This window comes from Streptopelia decaocto, assembly GCF_964273445.1.
Source record: "Streptopelia decaocto genome assembly, chromosome: 5".
In the NCBI taxonomy this organism is placed as follows: domain Eukaryota; kingdom Metazoa; phylum Chordata; class Aves; order Columbiformes; family Columbidae; genus Streptopelia; species Streptopelia decaocto.
This window is the reverse complement of record NC_138659.1, coordinates 25,667,486-25,694,438: the sequence shown is the minus strand read 5'-3', so window position 1 is coordinate 25,694,438 and position 26,953 is coordinate 25,667,486. Positions and strand designations below refer to the sequence as shown.

At 38.1% G+C, this 26,953-nt stretch overlaps 1 protein-coding gene across 4 annotated transcripts; it reads right to left on the bottom strand.

The window, feature by feature from the left end:
- Nucleotides 1-1,111: 1,111 nt before the first annotated feature.
- KYAT3 (kynurenine aminotransferase 3) lies at nucleotides 1,112-26,953 on the bottom strand. 4 transcript variants are annotated; one of them, XM_082054713.1, is made up of 15 exons: nucleotides 26,911-26,917; nucleotides 24,920-24,965; nucleotides 23,509-23,633; nucleotides 19,619-19,677; nucleotides 18,190-18,334; nucleotides 14,969-15,118; nucleotides 13,693-13,779; nucleotides 11,988-12,110; nucleotides 11,784-11,904; nucleotides 7,266-7,342; nucleotides 6,326-6,415; nucleotides 5,530-5,716; nucleotides 4,474-4,547; nucleotides 3,962-4,048; nucleotides 1,112-2,591 (listed from the first exon to the last, which is right to left on the bottom strand). In XM_082054713.1, exons 2-15 carry the CDS (start codon nucleotides 24,930-24,932, stop codon nucleotides 2,529-2,531), a joined length of 1,401 nt encoding a protein of 466 aa, XP_081910839.1. In that variant the 5' UTR covers nucleotides 24,933-24,965; nucleotides 26,911-26,917; the 3' UTR covers nucleotides 1,112-2,528. The 4 variants fall into 4 exon arrangements, with proteins under 4 accessions (XP_081910839.1, XP_081910841.1, XP_081910840.1 ...); XM_082054715.1 differs by lacking the exon at nucleotides 24,920-24,965 and having other exon boundaries at nucleotides 1,114-2,591; nucleotides 23,509-23,624; nucleotides 26,911-26,953; XM_082054714.1 differs by lacking the exon at nucleotides 24,920-24,965 and having other exon boundaries at nucleotides 1,114-2,591; nucleotides 26,911-26,927.

Here is a 26,953-nt window from a genome sequence, read left to right as displayed (position 1 = left end):
AGTAAAATCCATCATCACACAACTTCTAAACACTCTTCTGTTGATTGAACTGCTGTGTGGTGGTTGAAAATGTGCTAGTTTGAACTTGCCAACACATGCCTTAGATTTAAAAAAATACATAGACCTTTTGAAATAAAAGGAAGCTGAACGATTAGAAGATACAGATGCTAAGAAATAAATTTAAGGCTTCTCTTCTTCAATTTGCAATGACCTTTTTCACAAATGTTCAATAAACCCAAAAGATAAAATAAGTAATGAAAAATAAAATTACTGTAACTGTCCATGTGAATACAGCATGTTGTATTAAGTTTCCCCATTAGCTCTGAAAAGTCTATGTAGCAGTGTCTGCAACAGATGTGCCACATCAGCAGTCAGTCCCATCAAGCTTTCCAGGTTTGTCCTGGCTTCTCATATAATCTGCTCTATGAAAAAGATCATCTGCTGGCAGTCACTGCAAACAGCGGGTCCCTCCTGACCCTATTCTCATTAACTAGAATTGAAAGAGTTTAATTTCCACCACAGAAGGTCAATAATTTTCAGAACTGTTGCAAAAAATATGACAGATCATATCTCAACTTTTCTTTATTCCCTGTCTGCATCCATTTTTCAAGCGCTTTGTTCACAAGCAGGAGAAAAAAAAAATGGTGGATATGGCAGATGGGAACACCACTATTAGCAGTCTCTGTCAACAACAGATTATTTTAATAACTTATGGAAAGTTCATCTTGCTGCCCCCAGCTTTATCTGTTCTTTCCCATCACTGTAGTCACAACAATAATCCTATTGTAAAACTTACTTAATTGGTCATTCTAGAGTTCCTTCAATTTTCACCCAAAGTATCTCATGCTAGCTTTTGTCAGTAATAAAAATGTGTAATTAAACTGCAATTCTTACATCGCTATTATTACCAGCATCATTTCAGCAATAACGCAATGGGATATTCAGATTCCTTTGCAAACACAATGAATAGTACATTAATGAAAACAAGTCACTGGTTCGTACTTGTATGTCTAAAGGTCCTTTGTAATGGTTTGTTGGTTTAGCCAATGGTCATTTTGTTAAAATAGCAGATGTCAGTCAAATGCCTCAAAGAAGCAAAGAAGGAAACTATAAATAGCCAGAGCAGCTGAATTATGCTTGGTATGTTAATTCATCTCTGTGCTGCATCTTATGTGTTCAGACATTTGATGAAACAAAAAGATTACCACATTACACCACCTGAACAAAATAAGAAAAAAGAAATTTAAACTACTCAAGTCTAATACAATGGGTCCTATAACATGAGGTTGTAGTTTAACCCCAGCCACCAACTAAGCACTATACAGCACTATGTAGCTGCTCGCTCACTCCTCCCAAGCCCTGGTGAAAAGTGAGAAAGAAACTCATGGGATGAGATCAAAACAATTTAATAATTAAAAATAAATCATTATAAAATTATAACGAAAAGAGGAAAAAAAAAAAAGAGGAAAACAAAACCCAAGACAGACAAGTGATGCAAGTGAAAACAATTGCTCACCACCAACCAACCAATGCCCAGCCAGTCCCCAAGCAGCTGCCTCCTCATCAACCTCACAAGTTTTATTGCTATGATATCATATGGTATGGAATATCACTGGGGTCTGCTGTCCCAGCTGCGTGTACACCCCCAGCCTGCTCTCTGGCAGGACAGTCTGAGGGGCAGAAAAGGCCTTGACTGTGTGTAAGCACGGCTCCCTCAGCAGTAACGAAGGCATCCCTGTGTTATCATCACTGTTTCCAGCACAAATCCAAACCACAGCCCCATACTGGATACTGTGAAGAAAATTAACTCCATCCCAGCCAAAACCAACACACCTGAGTAAGGCTCTACACCTATACACAACACAGAGCCTTCTTTAAACATCAGCCACCTGTGTGTCTCAACTCAAAGTTGATGCTTTAGCAGGTGAGTTATTACCATACTAATGAGATATTTGAAACAGTCAAACATAACAATGGAAAAATTATTTTGCTATAGTTTTCTTACTTCCCTCTTCAGCCTTGCATATGCTTTTTCTTTCCTTTGCCAATGAGAGTGATACAAGAGTGTTACATCAAAGTCTTTTGGAAGCAGTGAGGTGCTTTGTTCTTTTAACAGAGCAATGAAAATATTGTAAAGAGAGGTGAATGGAAGAACTCTTAATACCTGTACTGTCATGAGGCCACATAACCCAGTTTCATATATGCTCACATGCTAATAACCCAGCTATCTCAGGAAAATCTTAGAGTGTACAAATTGGGTTTTAAAAAATACTTGAGAATTGTGCTTTGTAGCTGAGAGAAGCATGATATTTGAAACTTTTTTTTTAATGAAAAAAGTTATTTTGAAAAAACCTCTTAGTTGCAATAAACATATTTCAGTAAATCATTGTTTTCACTTAGGAAATAGCAGCATGAAGTTACTTACAATGCCATATTAATTTGGTACTGTTTAAGTAACTCATTCTTACAATTGCAATTAAAAAAATCTATTAGATAATTATACCAGACGGAAGAATTAATGAGAAAAATCAGGCAGTCTGCTTATTCCAGTTCTTCAGGATCACTTCAGCTGCATCTAGTGTGCTGTCTTTCTGCAAAACAAGGAATATCACTATTACTGCAAGTATGGAGGTCCTGAAGAGAGAGTAGCAGTCATGATCATATCATCCCAAATAAATATTTGGCAGTTTCACTTGCAGCCTGTAAATATCTGTCAGTCAGTTTTTCATTACCAGTTATACCTACAAATGCAGACTACACAAATAATTCATTGCTGATTCCTTGCAAATATTCATTAGTTATATTTGAAATACAACATTTTCTTAGCATTCATTCTATCAAATTTAATGAAAACAATACTTCTACAAATGCCTGGCATTTATGCAGTGATGTACTTCACAGCTCTGTACAGGAGACATGCTAACATAGTTTCCTAACCTTTATGTTTACAGCTTGCAATTTTCAATCTCGAAGCAACCAAGTTATGCTGTGACTACTTAAGCATAATCCCTCTAAATATGGGTAACCTATCGACTGCCCAGTTGCATGGTTGGGCTACAACCTGGTGAGTCAAACAGGTTGTCTTTAACTTGACATAATTAGTGCTGTTCATCCTGGGTAAGCCACATTTACAACTAGCAAGTTTTATCCTGGTTGTTACTGGCTCATAGTCTTTATACTTCATCACAAAAGCTAAGTACCATGAGCAGAAGCTGCGCTTCAGTACGGGTTCAAGGTAAGGCTCCAGCTGTGTGCTAGAGCAGTTAAGGGCTTGCACATGTTCCATCCTGCTGACTCTGTTACAGAACAATCAGGAAACCACTCAGGACTGTGAGTTCACCAAAGCTTATGTACCTGTCCCCAAAGTCTTTCAGTCTTTTCAAGAACAGGTTCAGCAGAAAGAAGAACATGTGAAAGGAGGTGATCACAAAAAACAAGTAAGATAATTTCCCATGTCTTTGTTTTCTTTTGTCATTTGGAGCTTCTGTGAGATCCTATGTATTTTCAGGTAAATAAGCTGAAGTTGAAGGTGACCTCTTCACTGTTTTGTTGTTGGAAGCGGAATGGGCATGAGATATACCACTCTGTTATACAATTATTCTCTGCTCTAGATTATAGAAACCACCTTAATTGACAGCATACCTCTGTCATTCCTTTTCACAGTCATTCCTGGTCAATAATGTTTCTATAAAATCCACTGAGCAAGCTAAAAAAGGCCTAGCCACCCAAGCTGTTTTCTGCCAGTTGCCCTTCTTTGCCATGCCATCCATATTTATAGTTTAAAGTCCCTCAGCAAAAAGACAGCTGAAGCTACTTTGTGCTGAATTTTACACCAAGCTGACTTTCTGTTCCTAAACCCACCCAGCTCAGAAGATCCTGAGCAAAATGTAAGAGGCTTATGCAGATTTCTGTACTGCATTGATATTTAGGAATCTTGTATCTTCCCAGGACACAAATTTACCTTAATGAAGCAGAAACGTATATATTTTTCAAACTGCCTTTTTGTCTCAGGACCACAGAATGCTGAAAGAGGAATTGCTGACAGCTTCTGAAACATCAAACAGAAATATCATTTATATAAGAAAAATCTATTTTAAGCATGATGATTTTATTATTCCATTTCTAGAACTTTCTCTCCCAACATGAGGCAAGTACAAGGTTTAGTTTTGTATGCACTAGCTAGTCTTAACTAAATTCAAATTGCTTAGGCAAAACATTTCAAATGTAGTTTTTCTACAACTAGCATTTAAGCATGCTGAAATAAAAGTGCTGGGACATAACACAAACCTACAGGGTACATTTTCAGCACTTTTAGCAATATTTTAGCCACATAATTATCAGCAGTTACTATAAACACCAAATAATATTTTGAATGGAATACCTCTACTATGTTATTTAATAAGTACTGCTGCACTGCTCTTGCTTTCAATAGAAAAGCATTTATAAAACTAGAGTATGACTAAGACATCTTACCTTAGATGTTATCATCCATTTGACAAATTTATAATCATAAGGTTGTTTCTCATCTACATCAGAAAGATCCACATCTAAAAAATTAAATTTAAAACATTTTAACATTTCCTAGACTCCATTGGGAAGGCATTCATTAACAGCACTTTATTTTAGTTAATATTTAAGAATAAAAATGTATGCTTCTATTTTAAAATATAATTTAAAATTATACTATAACAATTAAAACAGGCAAACAGATTGAACCTTTCCATCCCAACCTGAGTACTTGCTTTTCATTCAAAGCAAATTCTGACATGTAGCTTGCAAGAAAGCCATGCAGTGCTTCAAGAAGTCCTCAAGTCTGAGTTGTTGAGGCATCAGGACTGTGGAGGGTATTGATGAGCGTATTAATTGCATGGATAGCAATAATCACTGCAATTTCCCCTCTCATCTGTGAACCGGAGTATCTAAAACTTTGACACATGGTAGCACTGCGAGGTCCATCTGTGTTTAAACATTTCCTGTGTGTGACAAGTGCCACTAGGACCAGTCTGTGAAAAATTTGGAACTATAAAATGTTCCCCTGTGAGAACTCTTCCTCAATGTTACCATAACCTGAATTTCCAAAAGGTTTTGTAAATGTTGGTAGCATTTGATAATGTTTAGAATCAGAATGCCTCCAAGAGCCTTCAGGTTATGACTTCAGATTAAGAAAAACAAACAAACATACATACAAATGGGTACCAACTCAGGATATAAAACCAGGTGCTTGGCTTTCAAGCTTTTTCATAATCGTAGGACTTTTGAAAATATAAATTTTTATCCATCTCTTTTATCCTCTCTAAAACCTTGCCAAAGCTTTGCAAAACATGGACAATAGTTAGGATCACAAAGGCTTTGCTGAAGCTTATAAAAATCTACCTCCCAGGCTAAGGTCAAATAGAAAACTTCAGTCCTACTTAGAACTTCTGACATTATGCAAATATGAAATGAGAAAATAGTTTAAATGAAAGTTGCATTTCCAGATTAACTATAATATTTGCTTTCCACACCCTTTTTAATAAATTTTATACTAACTTAATGTAGAAACATCAACAATCATGAAGTATCCTCCATCTGGAATGACAGGCTGTAGTCCAGCTCCCTGCAGTAGCTGAGCCATCCGATCACGCTTGCTCTCCAGCTCTCGAGACAGTGAGTAAAAATAGCAGTCTGGGTCATCCATGCGTTTATAGTCTATCCAAAATGCTTGTGCCAAAGCCTCCTGCAAACATAATCAATGTTGAAAGCACTCATGGACACTCACACACTTCCTACTGAAATCACATGGATTTTTATTCTATTCTGGCCCTCATTAAGCAAATTAGCATATACAAATTATACAAATTATATCCAAGAGCGTAATGTGCTGTTTACTTTGTGCTGTGGCAACATCCAAAGCACCCAAACATTTGCTAAGCACTAACCACATACAGAAGCCACAGTCCTTGACACAATCTGAATTGAAGCAAAATTTAAACAATTGATAATAATGTATCACAGAATACTACAAACTAGTAGACAGAGATAATGCTCAGTAGAACAAGACCTTATTGCAACAACTTTTATTTGTATTTGCTAGGAAACCACTAAGATTGTTATTTTTATGCAAGAAGCAGCAGTTTGTAGGTGAAACAAGAAAGAATCTGCAAGGCTGTGATTTTTTTTTTAATGTCTGGTGAGTTGATCCAATTTGTCTCCTCTTCTTGTACCCCAGAATATATATTTTGACCAAAAAAAACCAACTTCATTGTTGTGACTATTGTTTTATTACAGTGATGCCTACAGTTTTGCTATGCCAAAAAATAACCTCCTCTGCCCCATCTGTACCTACCTGTAATGGAGTTGCACAAGTATACAGTGTATTTTGGTGAACAACTTGCAAATGCTTAATCAGGTTCTGGGGGCCAATAGACCAACCAAGCTAAGGGAAGAAAGCATGCTGGTATTATACTTAGAGCAATAACATTACTGAAAATTAAAGAATATTAGTCAATGTCTCAAGTTTTTGGTGATGTATTTGTTCCAATAAAGAATTCAGAAAAGATCTGGTTTACACAAAGATTGCTGAATGATGCCCTTAAATTCTAGATTTGGAGCAACAGCTATAGTTTCACTTAGCCCTGTCTCAGAGTATTGAGAAAAATTTTAACGCTTCATATAACAAAAGTCAGAAATCAAACTGAGCATTTATTAGGAATGTTATTCCTAATTGTTTCAGAATCTTTCCATCTCATAAGCTCCTGTGTCAAAGGTGGTTTGAGCATAAAAGAAAAGCTCACTACTGCATCATGCATATCATGGTTCAGTTTGAACACAGGTGAGGAAAAATAATTTAGTTGCCAAATGGTTTCATATTTTTGTTTACTTTCTAATAGGTATTTTAAAGCAAAATATTATCATTAAATATTTTACAGCAATATAAGCTATTCCAAAGCATACTATTATTACAATCTGAAAAAAAAAAGTCAAGTTAAAATATTATGATATACACGTTTTCTCCAAGAATCTTGACTGGTTTTGAAAAAATCATACTGTGTTTATTTTCTTAGTCTTGTTTTCTCAGAAGAGCTTACTAATCAAGAGACAAGAATGAAAACATAGGTGTTTCAGGACAGGTAATTGCTCCAGCTGAATGCTGTCTTCATGTTTTGGAGACATGGAGATTTGCCAGAAGTTTTCAAAAGACAGGTCACAAAAACAGAGACATTTTAGTATTATAAATGCATTCAGTTCTTTATAGAGCTGAACTCTTTTATATTGATTCTTCTTACCTTCCAACCAGTCACACTATATGTTTTTCCAGCACTTCCTATCGTTATTGTTCTTTCCCACATACCTGGCAACGTAGCTGTATATAAAATAAAATTAATTTGGTACATGTGTACTCACATATTCCATGCAGCTAGAAAAACCATATTGCCCCTAGCTCAGAGCTATATGTTAATATATCACTGCAGCATATTAAGTGATGATAATATTCTAAAAATTATAGCAACTGTAACAAATGAGAAAGGATATATGGGCCAATGCTTTTTGGCATGAAAAGAAGGTAATGATTAATGAAAGGAGAAAGAAAAGGTAGAAAATCAGAGGCACAGTTTGTGAAAGCTACATGTTAGTTATCCTCAGCTAAAAATGCATAATTATTCATATGAAAGATATGATCTAATAAGTGGCTACTAATTCATCTCAGTGCCTGATAATAGCACCACATAAAACAATAACTTGGAACTGCAAGCCATTTTAATAGAGTTGTCCGGTTCAGTGTCACTGGCTGTCTCAGAAATCAGAAAAGAATTACTAAGACTTCTAACCCAGAACTGAATACCAGAAGAACCAGAAAACCAGCAGAGTGAGTAAATTACTTATGTTTTATTATATCATTTGAGTAGGCCTGGGGCTGACCAACAACAGCAGCTAGCTAAGGATGTCTGCAGGGATTAAGGGGTGTGTGGAGGCCTATCACTGTCTCTGCATCTGGTAGGAGACCAAAACCCTTGTTTCATTCCAAGGAGATGACAGAGCAAAGATTTCTTCCTATAGGTTTGCATTTTTTTTTTTTCTGTACACTGCTTCAGAGGAGCTCTATTTGGACTCTAACTTAATTACTTTTCAATGGAAACAGATAACTCAAGACACACTTAAGTATGAGATACAAAGTTAGACAAGGTCATACCACTACTGCAATTGCAGTGGCAACAACATCCAGCCCCACCTCATTTGTACACTGAAACCACTCACTACCATTGAATCTGTCAATTGCTAAATCCCCTCTTGAGTGGGCCAGTGAACAAAGACTTCCCAAATAAAACCACTGAATTTCATAAGGAAGTTTTTGCAGCAGTTATCTGCATTAGACATGGTATAAGTCTTTACAGTTATTTGAAACGTACTTTTTGAGCATACTTTCCAAGAAGATAAACAAAACAGCAGGAAAGAAACCCACATTCCTATTAGCCCACCCATATTCATTCAAGTGCTTTGTGACCTTTAAAACAAAAAGGCAGTTTGAACAGATGCATCTTGTAGGTCGCTAGGTCAAGATCATACTTCCTAAAGGCAACCAAACTAACTCTCAGACTGAAAAAAGAATTGAATTTCAAAGCTAATGCCCTCTAGAGTGAGATGGTTTTGCCACACAGTCATAGGAATTCAACCTTGGAGATGGAATGTAACAGCACTTCAAACAACAGCAGCAGCCAAGTGGCACAGGGAAAGAAGCAGATCCATTGCTTTTACAAGCAGCAAGTTTTAAACAGAGAGGGAAATCCCTCTGTGCCATACGGCAAAATCATTATCTGACACCGTAGCCAAGCCTGACTAGAATTTAAAAACTAATAAACTGCAAACTAACACAGGTAAGAAGCCTGTTACCTGGGATGACACTCAGCTTGTTGAGAGGCTTGTTCAGAATCCTCAGTTACGAGATGCAATCTCTAAGTCTGCCAGTGCAACCCTAATCATTACTTGGAGGAGGTCCACGGTTTTATAGAAGTCACATAATGATGAGAAACATGATTAAGTGCTCTACACTACAGAAAACCGCTTCAGTGACAGCACAAAGACCATATTAATTTAATTATCTGTGGCTAGCAACCTCTGTTAAATTGTATTAAGTAACCACCAGCCCTGGTAGATTGATGCAATATCAGTTTCACATCTCTCAAAAGAACAGCGTCCCTGTGTTTGATGGAACATGTAGAGGTCAATATGGAAGTTTTAAAATAGTGAAATAACAGATGCATTTTTTCTTGTATTATCTTTTGTAGACTTAAAAAAAAAAAAACAAACAAAGAAAATTAAATAAGAGACAATTTTGTTTCTTTTACTGAAATGACGTTGTTTACAGTGTTACCCTGACAGTTTTATGGTCATTTCAACACTAAAGTTAAAGACGAGATCGTGGGATCTGTTGAACAATATGTACCCAAACCTAGCTGACAACTGTCTAGGCTTTAACTTGCATTATCATTACATGGTATTTTTACATTTTACGCTAAACTACAGAATGCTTTTTATGGAACTGGAAATGTTTTGGTTTCAAGCATTAAAATTACAATAGTGATGCTAATGAACAATAAGCATCACTATATCTTAAGATTTCACCCCCTGTTCACTAAGGCAAAGTGCAGAAGACATCATGAGTGTTTGGACCTGCTGCCACTACAAAGGCAAACGGATCACCTTACACCTCCCGCAGGGATTTTGGTTGAAGACAGCTATTTGCATGAACCACCTGCTAAGCCCATGAAGAAGGCTTTAATTTAACTCATTTTACTTTGCAATTGGGACATGATAAGCCACATATGATCAGTTACTGTGGTAACTTGTTAGAATGCAGTGACTCAAATTACTATCACATTAATATACCCAAAATGTTCCCTTTCTCCCACATCTGAAGGTCTTCAAGAAGGCATCACTATCAAGGCACCACAACAGCCATGAAATTAGGCCACTTTCAAAACAAATTCATAGTCTACACATGGAAAATACAACCCATGTACTGCAGCTGTATAATCAGCAACTGTGCAGCTGAGCTTATAAGTATTTCAAGGTCATTTAAATAAAACTTCCTTTTTATTACCTAGAAGATTCAGTTTTTACAATTATGTAGCCCCCACTAATGGAAAGTTGCTTTTATTGCCACTCTACACATATGGAATTGAAGCATAGAAGCAAAATTATTCAGCATTCAACCAGTGGTAAAGCTTTTTCATACCTAAGTCATGTCTCTTGACTTCATTGTTGAATCTCAACTAGATGTCTCTATTGCAGACAACTGAAATGTGCCTTGGCTATGACAATAAGTACATCATGGTAGGGAATAGACTTCCTTAGCTTATTGAATGTTGGGGTATACTGCTTATTACAGAACTTGGCTAGCAACTGCTCATACAGAATTAGCTTGGCATGACTAAGTTTGTTAGCATAACTTCTGCAAGCTGTGAACCTTTGAACTTTCTGTTTAATTAGGTAAAAAAAGGCCTGTCTTCAAGCAAGAAGGTAAGGGGCACTGCAAGCCTGGAGATAAGTAAAGCAACAGAACAGCATCTAAAGAATTTTTTGGCTATTACCAAGAACTCATTTTCTCCAGCTACAGGTGCAAAGTAGCAACTGAAGGTCAGAACTTTAACTGACAGCCTACCTGACAAAAATGAAGAGATCCAATGAAGAACAGGGAGACCCCAGACTCTAATTTTGCAATTGGCCCAGAGTGATGTATGGGGGCTGGGGGCTTGCATTGTGAGGGTATAATTGTCCAAGCATTTTTCTCTCTTCAGGAGGCACCCAGCTTGAGCTGCTCTACACTGTACCTTGCAAATTGTTTTAGAAGAATTTCTGGAATCCATGCCTGAGTCTCTGCTACAAGAAACCCAGGAAAAAGAAACTTCCGTAATGATCGTAACAGATAGTTCATGCAAGATCCTGCCATTAGAAACAAAATGTCTGTCATATAAGAAGGAAGTTTTGGGGCTTGCAGATCCAAACCAAGACCACCACACTAGAAACCTTTACATAAATGCTTAGCTGTAGTATTATAGGACTGGGGAAGGAGTTCAGTAACGTGCACTGCATTCACTTGTTCTGAGACTGTGGGAGTGATTCCACCAAATTCAGTGAAACTCAGATTGAGATGTAAAACAAGAGGTACAGGGATATAACATCATATTTGGTTTTCTGGTTTGCTCTTGTAATGGTGCCTGACCCCTGTAGCAATACTGCATGAAGGTTTTAGCATGTTTTCACACTGCCCGGGCAGCAACTTCATGGCATTCAGTGTCCATTATTTAACACTATCTCTGCACTTTGGAGGGACAGTGTTCATGCACAATCTCTGCACTAATTGTGTTCCTCATTATGCACTCACTTGTTATCTCTACACTGTTTTGAGAAGGAAGTTGTAATCTCTGTTCCTTCTATTAGTTCTTCAGCAAAACACAGTAGACATCCACAAACAGCAGTTATACTTGTCATGGCCAAAAAAATAACTGAAGAAGGATGGGATATTCAGATGATCATAACTGATTTATGAGCATCAGTTCCACCGGTTTCTATGGGTATCTGCTCCAAAGTCACTGATGAGCTTTTGGAAATTCTACTTCAAAATTATTTTTAAAAATATTATTCAGAAAAGGGAGGGGCTGTCTTCCTTATAGTCTCAACACTGTAAAATAGTCAAATCCTGAAGCCACTAGAACAAAGACTCATTGAAGCAACCATTATCTCCAAAAGGCATATTTACAACATAATTTCACAACCGCTTCTAAGATGCCACATAAAATTAGTACCTATTTTAATGTGTTTATGTCCTTTGTAGACCAGCCATTCATACACCTCGTCACTGATGCACAGGGTATCATGCTTAATACAAAGATCAGCTATTACCTGGAGCTCTTCTCTTGTAAACACCTGGGATACAAGTAAGGGACAATGCATTAATCATAGTATTTAAGGCACACTCTGAAATGTATGTGTTAAAGCAGGAATCTTACCTTGCCTATAGGGTTGTGCGGGGTATTTAGAATAATTGCTTTTGTTTTCGGATTAAATTTATTTGCAAGTTCAGCAGGATCTAAGACCCAATCAGAACTAGATACAGATTTTCCACCATTTTTCTAAAACACAAGAACAAACAAAAAAATTTATGCATTACTTGAATACAACATGTTAGAGCCTAAACAGAGATACCCAACTTAAAACTCTCAGACACTTTCACAACCATACTTGACAGCTTCTCCTAGGACAGATTGGATAAGGGACTTCTAGGAACAGGCAGAGAGGCTAAGAGCAAGGTAAATTATTATGGCAGTGGCTGTCATTTCCTGGCCACTGTCTGTCTTAAAGCCTCCCCAGAAACTGTTTTCCAGGATCTGGTTACACACATGCTGACTATAACAGTGTGTAATGCAGGAAGCGCAGTCATATGACAGGAGAGTTTATGGCCTTCCCAGATACTAGAAGGAGCGTGTGCCTGCTTGGCTGGGAAGACTGATCACCACTGCAGGGATTCAAGGTCTTTTCCTCCTCCTTGTCCACTTGAAAATGGTCAAACAGTTAAAAATGTGCACTGCTGAGGCTCTGGATTTGCTATGATATTACACATGGACAACAGAAGTTTGAGCCAGTTGCTGCAGAGAACAAAGAGCATGGCCACACTAACTTTCTGACATCTGCACATTACTGGGAGAGGGCCAGACCAAAAACAATGGCATGAAACAGAAAACACTTGGAGGAACCCTGTCATTCCAAACATTTCTAGAGAGAGGGCATCCAGAGGAACAGTCTCACCTACTCCCACTGCAGTCCTGGAGGTTTTGCCATGTGTGATGTTCTGATTTCATGGTGTTCGTGCAACAGCCCTGCCTCAAGAGCCCCTCAGCCCTCCCCACGCAAGGGTGCCCATCACTCTAGGCAACAGTAACGGGATCAACACTTTGCATCCAGAACAATCCTTGCAAGCTGCCAGCATAATACCAGCAGCACCCATTTGAGAATTAACCCATACCAAAATTATTCCTTTTTACCAATAAAGGAAACAGTAATTCAACTACATATAGCAAATATGTCTATGGCATGATTGCTCCTTATTTAATAAGCAGATTTTGGAACATAAGTTATGTCCTGTCACTGTAGGAGTTGCTGAAGGGATCAGAAAACAAGTCTTATGAAAACTAGTAGACAGAGAAATTGCACTGATTTGTGATCCTCCTTCCCTTAGTTGCACTGAAAGCATTTTCTGATTACATCCAAAAAGGGAATTTTGAACAGCTTTCAGAATGCACAAATTAAAGTAAATGAGAAACATTGTCCCACCTTTTCCAACATTAATAAAATATTCTATCTTCTTTGGATTATTATTGTCTCACACTATAGCAATCTATCATTTTTATACAATTAGATATTATTAAAAACTACACAGAAAAGCATCATCTAGATTGGGGTGTCAAACTCATTTTCACCAGGGGGCACATCAGCCTTGCGGTTGCCTTCAAAGGGCCGAATGTAATTTTAGGACAATATAAATGTAACTACTCCTAGTCCTAAAATTACATTCGGCCCTTTGAAGGCAACCGCAAGGCTGATGTCCCCCCTGGTGAAAATGAGTTTGACACCCCTGACCTGGAAAGTATTCATCAAACTGTATTGAGTGTGGATAAGAAACTTTATATGATAAATAATTTTTTAAAAGCTACTCACATATCTCAGTGGGATAAAAACAGGCTTTGCACCGGCCATCCTTACCATTGGTTCGTAACAGTCATAAAATGGCTCTATTATTATTACCTGAAATTACAGTCATGAGTATCAGAAACAGAGAAATTATGTGCACAATGCCATCATAATTCCAGATTTACTTTGGTGGTGTGACTTGATAATGTCTCTGGCATGCTATCTTGATCTAATGTTGCAGAACATCACATAACAATGCCCTCAGTCTAGGTATGATAAGCAGTACTCATTTTTGACAGCACACACAGACTGTTCTTCTATAGTTACACATTACAACTATTAAGATATAATATCAGGAATGTTTGGGTCCTGCACAGAGATTTTAAGGTGCAAGGAAAAGATGCAAAGATGGGAGATGGCAACAGCAAATTGCTGAACCACGGCACAGATGCCCTAATTTTGTCCATGAAATTCCAGGATTTCCAAGTATCTAGAAAACCCTGAAGAATGGCTTAAGTCTTTAAATTTTAAAAGAAGAAAATCTTCAGGCAGAAAGAGAGGACAAATTCAAGGAAAACTGTGTAGAGGCTAGATAATAGGAAAACAAATCAAACCAAAAAATCCAAATGCTAATAGCAGAGAACTGTTACAAACAAACAAACAAACAGAGAACTGCATATTAGAGCAACAGAAAAGCATGGAAAGATACAAATGAGAATACATTATACAAATAAAACCAACAAAACACTGAAAACAAAATGCATGACAACACAAAATGTTCTTGTCCACTACAGATATAAACAAATATTCCCTCAAATAAATTTTAGTATCGTCAAAAGGCAGACATCAGTAGTGAAGGGATGAATCATCACAGCTAGTACAGTAAATTAATATGCTGCTACCACACAATGGCCCAAACCAGAACTAGATAGACAGAGGTTATTCAAACACCAACAATACTTTGTTACCCTTAGTCTTCTGTTGCAGACAACAGCCCACAAGTTTTCTCAAGTAAGAAATCAGTGTGTATTGTGTACCCTAACAGTAACAGTGATACCTAAACTGCTACAGGTACCATAAGTATGAAAGAAAGGAATTTGTAAGTTGGTGAATGACAGGAAGACATCTAAAGGACAGTCTAATCACAGCTTCTGAAATCGTCACATATGCAACTCTAGCAATTCAAATTAATGGAGGCCAGAAAGAAGCCCCAATGTTGACTTACATTTAAAAGTGGATGAATAAAAAACAGGCAAATTCTCATTTCAGTGAGTTCACGTGAGTATTTCAAATAAAAACTTACTTCATCTCCCTCTTCAATTAATGCCTGTATTGTACTAAAGAGAGATCCATAAGCTCCCACGGTCACCAGGATATCTGTGAGAGGATCAATCTTTCTTCCACAAACTCTCTCGTACACTTGAGACAAGGCTTTCACCAATGACGGATGTCCCTGTTTAAAGCAAACAAATGCAACTGATTGGTGTGTTCTTGACAATGTACAGGGTGTTTCAAAAAGACGGACCCAATTTCAAAGCAATTGCAGAACACAATTGGGTCCATCTTTTCAAAACACCCTACAAAGCCTATATTTAGGGGGTTTTCCATATATATCAAAACATTTTATTTTGAAATAGAAAAATACGAGATGAGCCCTCAGTGTTAATGGCTGATAAATGCATGGTTTAAAGCTTTTGCACATTAGAGAAGAAAAGTGGTTTCAATTTATTCACATCTACTACAAAATGCTCTTTGTATATCTCATGGTTTTTAGTTTATATCTTCTTATCACATCTCAGGATAGCTCCAGGTAGCCTATAGGAGAGGCAGGACAGGAGACAGGAGGTGAAAAGGGAATACTCCAGCACCAATTCATCCTCACCTCTTTTAGTCTCTTTCCCACCTGACCATATTTCCATCTGAAGCTCTTTTTGTTGCCTTCCTTATCTTTCAACTAAAAATTATTTGGTGCAAGGGGAGTATTTTTATTCTGTTTATATACTGCTGATAAAGAGCACCTGTGATCAGAATAATGATTCATACAGTTATATCCCAAATCTCAGAGCACCATGTGTGTTCCCTATAGGGACATGGCAGTTAACCTACTCTTCTCAATATGTGCAAAGAACAAGAAAACAAACAAAAGATCATATACAATACAGAAGTAAGAAGGTACAACTCTGTTTACTGAGAAGGACTGCATGTTTCCTGCTGTGAAAATATTTTTTTTGTTTTGAATACTTGGTAGAAATAGAAAACAGGTCCTTGACAAAATGCAATTATGTAACAGAAACCCTTCTCTGAAGTATTAAACATTGTACCTCTACACACAAGGCATAATATCATGAACCCTTCTGTAAACAAGAACATCACCATAAATTAAGGTTTATAAGTCATTGCTGATTCAAATGACAGACATTTCTTGCCAGGAGTGTGTCAGCAGCGCAGGAATGCTGCACCACCCAAGTCACATTAGGTCAGAGCTCCACAGTCATGACAGGCCTGAGCGCCACTGGGAGCTGAGACAATATCTCAGTTATCAGATGGACGTGCATCATTCACACTCATCCCTCCTGTATTTGCTAACACAAACACTTCTGTTCAAAAACCCTAGAAATGCAGAAATTTGTAGAGGAAGTGCAAAGGCTGAAGATGGAAATATTGGTAAAAATTCCTTTTTAATTACAATCTACAGTATATCTGCAAACATTCGTAATTATCACGGGAATTATCGAAGTATTTGGAAATAACAAAGTGACAAGTAAATACTGAATAATTGCATGCATTGGTAAAATTGTATTTATGCTTGATTTGCAAACTGGTTTAGAGAACCAGTTTGTGAATATTCACCGGAAGGTAGACTACAGCCCGTTCTCTCTGTAACTTTTCCCCCTGTGCCAAGCTCCTCCAAAACCTTGTCTGCCTGGTGTGCAAAGACTTTTCAGGTACCTTATTGTAGGTGAGAAACATACTAATGTTTGGTCCAGTTCACTAAATCCCAGCCATCTTTTGTGTGTATTCAACACTAAATAATTGCTTTATACTTGTAAGTTTATATATAGCTTTATATATGTATACATATATATATATATCCTATTTGCAGAGACTCTTTGCACATAGCTAGAAGTGATTAAACAAATAGACCCAAATGGTAATGGGTCTATAAATTATAAGGAGACTCAATTCACTGAGGATTTTTTTTCTTTCCTTTCTGTTCTTGTGAGGCCCCTGAGTGTCCTAATACACCTTAATGGTCCAGATCAGCCTCTCCAGGGGCCTCTGCCAAGAGCAGTGCCACTGTTCCAGGGGCTTCATTTAAAGGCTATGCAGTAGGGTTGCTGGTCTGCAATTCAGTTACAGCCACACCTGTACCTGGCCCTAGACCCTGCTGATCCCAGCCCCTACCTGTACATTGATTTTGTGGCTTGACCTTGGACCTGCCTTGTCACCCTAGACATGCCCAGTGACGGATGGGTTATGTCTAAGCATGGTCAGCATTGCTGTGCCTGACCAGTGGACTGACTTCCCAGCTGGCCCTCAGGCCCACCTCACCACCACAAGCTTGCTGGGTGATCTGGGCTGACCACAGCCACCATCTCTGGGCCTGCTCAGGTGCTGTGGGACTGGGCCCTGGCTGGGGAGACCTGCACCCTGCTTGCAGTGATAGCTTGTCCTTTAGGTGGCTGCCAGACACTGCTGCTCCCAGGCAGCTCTGATGCATGCAGATTCTCAGAGAACAGACAAAAAGTTATGATGGAATACATATAGATATATATAACAGCCAACACAAATGCTGGCCTATCGACCTATACATGGTTTTTCTAACACTGTTGCATAACATGGTCATCTAAAAAAAATATTAGACAGTCTCCTTAGATTCTTGTAGCAATCCTGACGTGTGATTCTCAATTGTGTAATACAGTTTATCTTTACCACAAAATAAAAGAAAGACAAAGCAAGCAAGGAAGTGGTCATACTCAAACAGTAAGTCTATTTGAATATCCTGCCTTGGACAACAATAAATGCCACACACACTCAGCTCAAGACAAATTCTACAAGCCAACTTACAGAATGGGTAGTGACCATCTTCCAGGGGAAAATATTAGAGTTTTCATCACTTTCTTATCTCCACTGAAATCTACTAAATGTTACGGGTGAATCTTTTCTTGATCCTAGAGGTACTGTCTCAAGTGGTATCAAGTATTTCTCATTCTACCATTATTCTATCTGATTCATGTTTATATTGGACATAAATGTATAATTTACACTCTTTAAACCATGAATTGACTCTTTGAAGATGTTCTGTCCTACATGTGCTCTACCACTTTGCTCTTGCTGAAGGATTCTGCCTTGAAGAAGCTTACACAGAGGATATTCATTAGTAACAGATAAGGCTACTAGATTAACTTAGTTTGGGACATAACCGTACAAGCTACATATAAAATCAATTTAAAGCAAAGTCAATTTTTTTCCCTGTGGCATGCTCTCCACTGAACTTGAGTCCTCAACCTCCCCAGTACTTACAAAGCCTCGTGTGTACTGGTTCAGTCTGTCAACTGCTGCTGCCTTTGCGAGCTCTTCTTTAACGTAGCTGGGAGGGGATATGTCAGGAAGGCCTTGACCAAGATTAACAATTGAGGGATCTGCTGCCACCTTTGTAAATTCAACCCTGAGGGAAGAAAACACCTTAAAATTAACATTAGCAGATAAAATTATGTTTTCCTTCATTATCATTAAAAGCAAAAAAAAAAAAAATTTCACTTTGCCAAATTCATAGCAATGGAAACAGGTTTAAGTAGAGAGCTCACATGGAGAGATGGGGGCTGGGACAATGGTCACAGGAGTCAGAGGGAACCCAATAAAAGGTGAACTTTCTGCACCCACGGAATAACTTTTCTGCCAGCAGAACTGTGCTCAGATGTGCACATGCGCAAACACACAGTAACTCTGGATATGGGCAGAAACTGAACACTACCCTGTTTGTAAAATGAAGTAGACCTAATTAGAACAGACACATTAAATGATTTAAAGGCTAGATTCTGTCAAGTGAAGGTGCCATTTAAAATACCCAGTCACTTCAGAGTGGTTTTTTTGTTGTGGTTTGTGTGTGTGTGTGTGTAATTTTATGCAGACTGTTTCACGCTGTTCATTCATTAGCTGTTCCTACTGGCCTGCCAGATATGAACATCAGGATTTTTGAACATCTTTCTTCCCCCCTTCACAGGTAAGCTTTACATTTTACCCTTTCCTCCTCAGTCAAACGTTAACAAGATTTAGGAAAACAAAACACCAAATAAAACCAAAAATACTGACATAGTATCACAGTTCTGTCTAAAACTAATACAAATTGCTAAAAATGAGTTTGAGGCTGGGTGACGAAAACACCTTGTGTATATATATATATACATATGTAGCTACATATATAGCATACATATACATATATATATATACACACATATATATGCATACAACTAATGTAAGCCCTGAACTGTGTTTTTACCAACTTTGACAATATTGCTTTAAGACCAATTTAACACCTAGAAAAAAAGTGTATTAAAATAGTGAGCTAAATTATAAAGACACATATAATGGCTTTAAAAAGAAATCTGACTCACTGGGTAAACACAAATCAAGTGTAAATGAAATACGTTTCTCAACAAAATTAATATTTAAATTTGAAAGTTAGTTATACTACCATGCCCAAGAGTTATATTTGTCTTATGTGGTTTACTAGATGAAGAGAAGCCCAAGCCTAATATTTAAACCTCAAGAATAAGAATTAATTCACACTTTTAAGTGAATTTGGTTCACTGCTTCTAAGCAGGTACCAAATATATATCAGCAGAGACAGCAAGTGCTATGTACTGTCTTATTGGCAATAATTATCAATTTGGAAAGAAAATGTCAGCCAAAGACTTTTTTTGGAATTTGCAGATATTTTCCTTCTACTTACCAAATATTGCTATCAAGACCTTCAATTCGTCTTGTGTTTTTGTGTCTGAAGGCCATTGTCTGCAGGATCAAAATAACAGACAGAAGGGTTTTGTTAAGAAAGACAAAGTACTTTATTGTTGGATTCTGCATGACTGTGCTGGCTTGACTGAAAACAAGTTAATTTTCTTCATGTAGTTAGAAACCTTTCTTTTTTGTAGCTAGCATGGTAATTGTTTTAATTTAGTTTGAGAACAAGAAATAACACCCTGGGACAGAGTTAATGTTTTTAACTGCTCTGGTCTGAGCCAAGGACATTCTGAGCTCTGCCCACAGGTGTGAGGCAGTGAGGAAGGGGGATGCGGATGGGACAGAGCTTGACTGACACCCAGACTGATCCATAAGAGTATTCCATCCCATTAGCATCATGCTTCATATTTAAAGAGAGCTGGAATCTTCCAGCTTGGTCTCTTGGAGCCAGGACAGAGACAAGTTCAGGGCAGTTCTGTTCGGGACTTTCTTTCTATCGGCCTTTGCCATCCTGCCGTTTGCAGCGGACTCTTGGACCTTTCTCTCTCTTCTCTCTCCGGGATCAGCTCTTCAGGACCAGGTGCTCCTTCCTGCGACTGGCTGCTTGGTGCACACAGAGTTTGTGAGGAATTGTATTTAGTATCTTCTATTCTTTTATATTATTCTTCCTTTTTATATATATTATTAGTAGTTATTAGCATTATTTTATAATTCTATTAAACTGTGTTTATCTCAGTCCACAAGTTTCTCCCTTCCCTTTCAATTCTCTCCTCTATTTGGGGGTGGGAGGTTATATTGCTAGCTCGGGTCTAATCATGACAATGACAAACCCTGCATCATGCTTTCTCAGATATACCATTCATTAAAGCTTCTATAATAGCTTGAATTCAGACTAATAAGAAAATACCCAAAAATGTCCTAAATTCTCATTCATCATTATCTAAAGCCACTGAACTTTCAGCACGGATGGAGCAGGGGCATAATTTAGCTCAATAGCTTTAAAAGATGACCTAAAAAGAAAAAAGAAAAAAAAAAAATAGGCTACATTCTTTTTCTTTTCTATGATACACTAACAACTTAAAGACTGTTATTTGTAGCCAGGTTCCTGCTCAATCCAGTTTGGAAAGCGTACATCTTCAATGTAATTTTATTTATTAAACTCATGGGTAAGAGGGAAACAGCAAAGACATTTCCTATTTTCATTCAGACTTCTAAAACTTTAAAGGATTTACGTACAGCACAGCAAAACCACATTAGAACATGTTTTTGCTGTATATTCAGCCCCTCAGTTAAGGTGTTGGAAAACTTCTTTAGAATAGACTTTCAATGAGTACTCTCCATAAAGTCAGAGAAAAACATATTGATGGTTGTGGTACTTTTAAGCTAAAAAGAGAAAAGTTAGTGGAAAAAAGAGATTTATTTCTATGTGCAAACAAAAGAAGTGCAAGCCCATTTCTGTCTTTGCAAACCAGCTTGATACTGGAAAGAAATTACATAGGAATTATATAGTCTCTCAGTACTCCAGACACTCCTGTTTCTTTGAGTCAGACTACTGATTTTAGTGACTTTTACCACTGGTAACTATTGTTATTGTCTGCAAGATTCAAAACCTATACTCTAGCTACCCTACTCTGAAAATAAAATGTCTGCATTACCATTACATTCCAAGTTTCAACTTCGAATCAATGGGAATGACTCACAGTGGAAATACTATGCAGGCACATGTTAGTGCTCAACCTGTTCACCGTACTGAAGGTACCACATACATAACAATTTGTAAAGTGGGAAGCTAGAAAATTAACAGACACATCTCTGTTCATATGTCTTCTCTAGAGATCTCATTCTGACCTCATCTATGAGACACAAGCACTAGAGGAATCAAGCACAGGACACATTTTATTTGTCCAAAGGAAGAAAACCATTAAGATAACTAGACAGCTAATGTTGCACCTTCTTGACACAGAACACAGAGGGAGTTCTGACTAGGTAATCTATACTGCATCTATTTAAAAACACACATATGGTTGAGAAGATGAATCCAATTTTACAGTGCATGTCTTGGTAAATATGATTAATGTTTGGCTGTACTGTATAACTGTACAAATAACTGTAATACTGTACAAATAACACAGGTACTACTTAGACTGAGCCCCCTACACACACCTTTTCACATGTTAGACTACTTCTCACACTACAAGGAATAAGACCTCTCGCCTTGAATCTTTCCAGTGAATAATGAGAACTCTGTATTCTGCCACATGTAAATTTGTTCCATTGACCAGCTCCTCTTGAAATTGTTTCAATTTTCTAAAAGCTAAAGGTTTATCAACTGCATGACTTTCATAATTAACTCTACAATGTAAATTTTAACTGCATTAAGTAACCTTCCCTAGCTAAAATTTTATTAACCAGTAAAATAAGGATCCACCTTACAGTTCTCATACTATTTTAAGTTTAAATATTCCATTACTTAAGTTTTCCTATTTATTTTTTCTTGTGCCTTGAAACTAGTTTTATAACAGAACAGCTGGACCTGCATTAGTTTTCAGGTTTTCACAGATTCACCTTACAGTGAGATTCAGGTCCACCTTATTAATCTGAGAAAGCCAACCAATTAACTGACATTTTAAAATGATACCTTAAGCAACACTCTTCTTTCACAAGGTCAGGAGAATTCTTAAGACTCTTACATTTTAGCACAGTTAAGTCATCACTTGATAATCTTCGAGCCATTTCTAGGTGCAAGGCTAGGATTTCCATGAGTTTAAGATCAGTGTTAAGCAGCATCAAGCTCTAACTCTGACCTCCTGCTTTCCATAACACCTTCTGTCAGGGAAAGCACCTGATAGAAAGTCAGGTGCTACTCATATTTATCTTTCTTCCTAATGCAAAGAAACTTGTGATTAAATTTAACGGTAATATGTTTAATAACAACAGAAGCATGGTGCATAATTAAATTGTAGAATTTATATGTCAAAAGCTACAAATGAAGGCAAGATCTTCCGAAAATTTAAAAACAAAACAATCAAGATTAGATTTCAGCATGTTTAGTGAGAATATCCAACTCCATTATATAGAATATAAATACTGACAGCTTATGAACAACTGGCTGAGGCAAATGATGACCTTCAAAAAGTGGCTTGCACATTCAAACTTCTCATATGGGTAAAATGTACCACAACTATCCAGTATAATGGTTTGAACATCTGTTTTGAAGGATCTGACATTTGCCTTGGTTGACCTGACGTGCTGACTAGATAGACATCTGTCCTGACCTGCAAACACAATTTACATTCCAATGTTCTATAAGAAATGCAAAGTGCAACCTACAACCTACCATGTTGCAAAGTTCTGTTTTCTCTCAACAAAACCAGAAGACTTAAAATTATGTTAAACAATCTTATAAGTAGTTAAACTGGGAAACGGAGAGGATTCTATATAAAATTAAGTTTGAGATACTTGTATACCCTGTGTTATTGCAATATCAAGAAGCACCACTACTCTTATTTAATTAAATGAAAACTGAGGTGCAAAGAAATTAATTTTTTTCCCAAATGTCTGTGATAAAGCTGTCTCCTGCATCTCAAGCTCTATTGCCCTAACTGCTGGGCAATCCTTCTGGTGCAATGTGTGCTAACATGACTTTAAAGACTGGAAAGGATACACAAAGCAATAATCACCAAATATGTGTTACGCTAGTGTGGTTAAATATTTGACTGATTCAAATATCTTATAGTGTTCTTGATATTAAATGCTTGGATTAATGTAACAAAAATAAGGAAAACACAGCTAATGCATATATACTGGCATCATTGCAAAATTAGTGCATCTCAAAACTATTTTGTGCAGTATTTTAACCTATGAAGCTGAAGGAATACTTACTGCAGAGGCTGAAAGTTTCCTGGATCTGGAAAGCAAATCTGTTCCTAGTTGGGATGGTCTAACACCAAGGCAACAGAAGCTTCGTGAAGCAAAAAGCATGCCTGTACAATAGTGACCTGAAAAAACTTACAGATCCCAGGAATTAGTTTCTACACATCACTAAGCAATTCTAAAATATAAGAACCCCTTCTTGTCTCTTCAGTGATTTTGTTTCATTTTCATTGAAATAAATTCTAGTAAATTATTACCTCATCATGTTTGTATGCATCGAGAAGGAAACTTTTACCTGACAGTGCTGCAAAAGGTTTCTGGATGTCCTCTAAAAGGACGGTTTCCTGTATTTGACAGCACTGATCTTCTTTTCCTTGAATTTCAATTAAGAGTGTATTCAATTCAAGGTTCTAAGTCTGTTAGAATTGTTGCAAACATGTGTTTGTGTAATAAAAATTGCTATTACAATTGCAATTTAGACAGCAAGAGAAAGAGCCCAATTTTTAAAAAGTCTCACAGCTCTAAAACTGGTTGCCATTTTCAAATGTTTCAAATCAGATATTCTGCAACTGAGATAGTTAAGATCACCAGTCATACTGGAGAGGCAGACCTACACCCTTTATAGATATGTAAACTATGCTAAGTTTTGCCACAGTGACTTAGCAAACATCAAGTATCTACCATGGCAGGAAACAGTTAGAAAGGATGTTCTGTGTGGAGTAACAAATCATTCACTGGTAACGTGTGCCCTGTTAACCAAGAACTATAAAAAAGAGGAGTTGGAACTTCAGGCAACTATTTCAATAATGTGTTTTTCAAACATTGCCAAAATGACTGAAATGCGTAAGAGAAAACCATAACCCATAGACCTCTGTGAGGAACACAGTAGCCACAGCAGTATAATTATTAACTTTGTTTTTCATTGTTTACTCATTAAAGAACAAATAATCCCTGCTTCTACCGAGACTTTGCCACCTGAAAAGGGGAAGAAAACCAAGAAGAAAGAAAACAACTATACTATTTGTGTTAGAAACAAAGGAATACCATTGCCTGCTTTGCTTACAAAAACTAATTATGTAACATACTATCTTAAAATGTGACTATAACAACAGTACTGTTCTCCCAGGCTCAGACTAGAGACAGGCTTACTCTTGCAGCACACTGCAAACACTTGCAGGGACAAACATGCCTGTTTTTGCCTGTTTCATTTTCTATTGTGGAGTAGCAAAATTAAATTAAGAAATTTGCAAACCTTACATGCAAAACTAACTTGCAACTTTGTAAGAAAAATTATTATCAGCTGTGAATATTTCTAGCATTAGTGCCATGTTTCACAGAAAGATGGTGAGGTATTTGACAAGCCATTATTTGACACGAGGCAATCAGACAAAACCACAACACAGCATGAGGGGCAGCAGACCTGTAGCCACCATGGCATAGTCAGTCCCTGCAAGTACCTGAAATACCTGAAGTAAAAAATTAAATCCACCTTTAACACCACAGAAACGTAGACATTGTGAAAACTTTATGAGGAACATAGCAGAAACAACACTGGTATATAACATTTGTCCCACTACATTTCAACCTTTGTGACACTTTTCCAGCAAATGCTGAACACCATTTGTTCAGACTCACAAGCACTCAGAGTTAAGGCTGCTGGGCACTAAATGGAAAAGCCTCATGTAAAATACTTGTTTGACTTTTTCTTTCTAAAAATACCTCTTTCGTGCAACACTGAGTACTTCCATTGAAACTACCCTGGGAAGTAAAGGCAAAGGCCTTCTTAATAGAACCAGATTATTTTCCCACAATGATCTCAAAAAATAAAAGCAAGACCTACTTTTTTTTTTTTTCCAGGCACACACATTCCCACTATAATTGTATATGACATGTTAATACATCTCACAGGCTCAAAAGACTTATTCACTGTTACTTTTAGGATGAGTGCACACTTAATTATTATCCCTGTATGTGTTTTGGCAATGACCAAGAACATACAAGACATTAATGAGATGTTTTATAATGCCCTGAAGTACATTTTTCTCATCAAGATAGAAACCCATGCTGTGCTTTATAACCACTCCAGCACAGATACAACCTCTGAGTTACAGGCTGTTTTGCTCCCATCACAGCTGCCCAGCCTCCTGGTCACACAGTACCCTGACCCTACTCTGGAGGCATTCAAGACCTGCCTGGCCGCCTTCCTGTGTAACCTCATCTAGATGTTCCTGCTCCAGCAGGGGGATTGGACTGGATGATCTTTCGAGGTCCCTTCCAATCCCTGACATTCTGTGATTCTGTGATCCCAGATGCTGCTGTACCACCAGGTCATTTTACTAAAAGTAACATGTTTGTAGTGAATTTATTTTTTCCCTTTGAAACTGAAGGCCAAATGCTGCTGTGCCTTTATTTGAGCTTCAGTTATAGCACCTCTGTGAAAACAATGTCTTTGGGCTTGAAAGACTCATGGGGAGACCCCTTAAGCTGCTGCATTTTTGCACATCAGTCATCACATTTAACTGTGCAGCCTTAGTGACAAACATTACTAGAAGCACTGCAAGCACATCAGCCACCACAATAATGTAAATACAATCCCTGTTACATTTGTGTTGTATTTTATATCTGTTGGACATGCAAACGTGGAGAATATCACATCACAGTCAAACTCTGTGAAGGCTTTGAAAGACCTTCTCTTTACATGCGTCTAGAGGATGAAAGCTTTAGAGAAAGAAAAGGTGCCACCTTATTGAGGCATCTCTAAAACTTCTTTTTCCTACCATCTAAAAGTAATAAATGACATGTCAAGCCAAGAGAAGTGCTGATCAAGCTGCTGGACTCAGGGAAGCTGGGTATTATTATTAAGGGCACTGAACTTCGAAAACACAGTATGTGAAGGATTTGTGATAGCAGTCAACATTTTGTCATTTCTTCTTCCATTATCTACATGGAACTGAGAAAACTTATCATGGAGGAATACTTTTTACAATACAGGCTGAAAAGAGGGACGAGGTTGCGGGGTGTGCTCCTCACTTCTCCCCTGACCCCCAGCAGCTTTGCAATTCAGCCCCTTTGCACTGCCGCGTTATCCACAGGCATGTACAGCCTGAAGCGCTCCGCCTGGGCAGCGCCGACTCTGCAAGGCCGGACACCGCCGGGCACCGGCAAACCTCCCCTCACCGACAGGCCCCGCGTTCAGCAGCGGCCGCGGCCGGCCCGGGGACGCACCTGCCCGGTACCACCCCGCGTCCCCCGGCCCCTCGGAGGGACAAACGCGGCCCCCGCCACCTCCAGCTCACGCTGGGGGACAGCGAGGCCCAGCCCGCCCCGCGGCCGCTTCGCCCGCAGGCCCTGAGCAGAACAAGGCCCTGGCGGCAGAACCTCGGCTCCCGCCCCACGCACGCCGCCACTCACCGCCCCGTCAGCGCCTCCGCCGGCCGCCGCTCGGGGAGGCGCG

Coding starts and splice junctions, on each gene's coding strand:
- KYAT3 (XM_082054713.1), bottom strand. Junction 4,548..5,529: donor TGTTGATGTTTCTACATTAA/GTTAGTATAAAA, acceptor TTAATTTTTTAG/ATGTGGATCTTTCTGATGTA. Junction 4,049..4,473: donor AATGGATGATAACATCTAAG/GTAAGATGTCTT, acceptor TTGATGTTTCAG/AAGCTGTCAGCAATTCCTCT.